The 2,759-nt window shown below is 39.8% G+C and overlaps 1 protein-coding gene across 1 annotated transcript in view; it reads left to right on the top strand.

Annotated features, from left to right (window-relative positions):
* The window catches only part of LOC106522706 (MICAL-like protein 2), a 15,900-nt gene extending 13,148 nt beyond the window's left edge, over positions 1-2,752 (top strand). Inside the window, exons 13-16 of the mRNA XM_014015836.1 lie at positions 463-536; positions 625-739; positions 1,862-1,908; positions 2,573-2,752. Of these exons, the coding sequence (XP_013871290.1) occupies positions 463-536; positions 625-739; positions 1,862-1,908; positions 2,573-2,649 (313 nt within the window). The 3' untranslated portion in view covers positions 2,650-2,752. The remainder of the gene's footprint in view (positions 1-462; positions 537-624; positions 740-1,861; positions 1,909-2,572) is intronic.
* The last annotated feature ends 7 nt before the right edge of the window (positions 2,753-2,759 follow it).

Genomic DNA, 2,759 nt, shown 5'->3' with positions numbered 1-2,759 from the left:
GTGTGGGTGGGCTTACGATACACGCCAGTTTCCAACCGTCCTCCATCCGAAACCGAGACATCGCAATCCAGGAACGCCAGGAACGTCGTCTCTCTTGGAAGAGAGACGAAACGTTTCATTAAAGAAGAACCCGTCCAGAGGACCTATACAATTTTTTTTTCCTTTGAACTAGTTTAGGATGTTTCCAACAAACTGGTTGATTCACTATGTGGAGGAACTGCAGAGTTTGCCTGCAATGCCTCTGACTGAGGAAGTCTTTTGGATATAAATTGAAAGAAACCATCCAGAGGACTTCACCTTGTTAGGTTTAGAGCAATATGTATTTATCTAAGATATAACCTCTTTTTGTTTGCTAAAAATGAAAGAAAATTAGAAAAAACTTGAGATGTTTGTGCAGCACTATTTGTTGTCTAATAAAAATACATGTGGATATTTTTCTTTGTTTTTTTTTTCCCCATTCAGTGGGAAAACTCAGGAACTGGAGGAAGAGCAACCCAGTGTTGAGGAGGCGCTCAGGAGACTGATGGAGAAACCAGGTGAGGCCTTTCGGAGAAACGGTTCCAGGTTCTGTGTTCTACAGACGCACAACGCCGCTTTTAGACCAACACCTGTCTGCTTCTGCAGAGCATCTGAAGACCACCTGGGACAAACAGAAAGAAGAGGAGCTGATGGGGAAACTGTTGGAGATTGTTAATGACAGGAACGCCATTGTGGAGGGTCTGGACGAGGACCGACTCAGGTGGGTCAGGAGACTGGTGGAGATCCGTTGTGGATTAAATCTGCTGTATGACTAAGATCTGACCTACCTTTTTATGCTGTAAAAATATTGTGCTCCTCAGCTTTACAAACAGGGATCCCAACACATTTTAAAGTAATAGTTCACGTCTTTAAAAGTGGTGTTTTGTGGAAAGGTTATGAACCATCAGTATCTTACCTGTTGTAGAAGAACAGTTACGTTCGACCAGACCTGTGCGCTAACAGCTAACAGATCAAAAATAGATTTGTGACATTTTAATGACTYCAATCTCAGAAATATTTTACACTTTTCCATAAACACTAAACAGCAGCACAGCAGCTTAGTTGTTRGCACTGATGCCTCACAGCAAGAAGGTCCTGGATTAAATAAAAAAATAATAAATCTATGAACTTTTACACCATCATCTCTTCTCATTAGTTGAGTATCTGAGCAGAAATATTAAAATATTCCTTTAAGAAGTACCCCATGTTCCAGAGGGCGCTAAAACTAGTTGCTGCTACCATCATTTCCACTTTGCAAATAATCACAGAATTAACAAATTGTTTTATTAAAATAATTCATTGTAAATAATTGGGCGATGAGAAACTGATGCTGGTGTAGAGACCCATAAAGTATAATTCTTTTTGTAAGAAAGCAGCAACTCTCTCGGCCCTACACGACTAGCCGTTAGCTTGTCAGTTCTGTCAGAATTATTCTCTAAACTGAGGTTYCTCGAAGAGGTACCTGCTACAGGTAAGATATTTACAATTCATTTTCAGAAACCCACTTTCAATAATGTGAACCATACTTTTAAAAGCCCCTGGACAGTTTTTTTTTTCAGATGACATTTGTACAGCTGATGTTTTGAGTTTGCTAAGAACTAATAGTTAAAAAATWTAAATATAAAAAAACAGAAGTAAAGTGAAGAATACTGGAGTACAACTCCCAGGAAATGTGTCACAAGTTACAGACTTCACATATTTTATTACAACTACAAGTATTTTTCTTTAAATAATTTACATTTGATAACCGTGTTGGGTCGTGTTGTACTGTAACTCTGCCTACATTCACATCACTATGGACTGTCATTAATCTGCTTTTTGTGTTTCTTTTTTTTTTCTTCAGGGAGGAAGAGGAGGATGAGCAGCTAAACCAGCTGATGAAGAGTTTCAGTGAGTGTTTCTACACCTACTCCTCCTCCTCCCTCCATTATGCTGTTTTTTTTTTAGTTCTCACCACCTCAGTGTCACTGTGACTTACCTGGCTCATAAATGATCAAATTTAGGATTGTTATAATGTGCATCGGTAAGTGAAGTAGGGTATTCTCACTGTGTTATGGAAGTTTGTAAATGTGTGTGTGTGTGTGTGTGTGTGTCAGGGTGTGGGGTGGGTGGAGGAAGTTGTGCATTTTCAAAGGTGCTACCATTTTTTTTTCATCTCATTTGATCTGGTGTCATCTAATGGAACTAAAGCATTGAGAAAATGCTTCCCGCTTGTTTTTTCTAATATTTAATTTTTCTCCTGTTCTACAAATGGTTGTTGCACCAAGTTAATTTGACCCTCTGATAACTCTGCGTGATAAAACAGAGTCCAAGCCCCGCTTCATTTGCAATTCATGATTGTGAATGCGGAGCTGAAATTGAGGAGATTTATTGAATTTCTGTGAAAGGTCATTATATTTCAGCGAGCGAACGCCGACCACGGGCCAGAGATTAGCCTTTTTACTCTAATGGATTCAGAAAGTTAACGCCAAAGTTTCATCACATGTTTTCACTTTGTGCCAGTTTGTGTGTTTTATATCTGGTCTCTTTTTTTTTTGTTGTTGTTCTGTCGTAGACCTCAAAAAAGACAAAAACAAGAAAAAGCCCACCAAGTTCAAACTGTTCAGCTGGGGAAACAAGAAGGACGAGTGAAGCTCGGAGAAACAAACGGCCGTCTGTGATGCTGCTGCTGCTGCTGCGGCTGCTGCTGCTTACTGTCAGCGTTCTCATCCTCTGAGTCATCCAATGACAGGGGTGCTCTC

Source organism: Austrofundulus limnaeus, unplaced genomic scaffold, assembly GCF_001266775.1.
Source record: "Austrofundulus limnaeus strain Quisiro unplaced genomic scaffold, Austrofundulus_limnaeus-1.0 Scaffold135, whole genome shotgun sequence".
Lineage (NCBI taxonomy): Eukaryota > Metazoa > Chordata > Actinopteri > Cyprinodontiformes > Rivulidae > Austrofundulus > Austrofundulus limnaeus.
The sequence above is the reverse complement of the archived record's forward strand: the minus strand, read 5'-3'. Positions and strand labels throughout refer to the sequence as shown.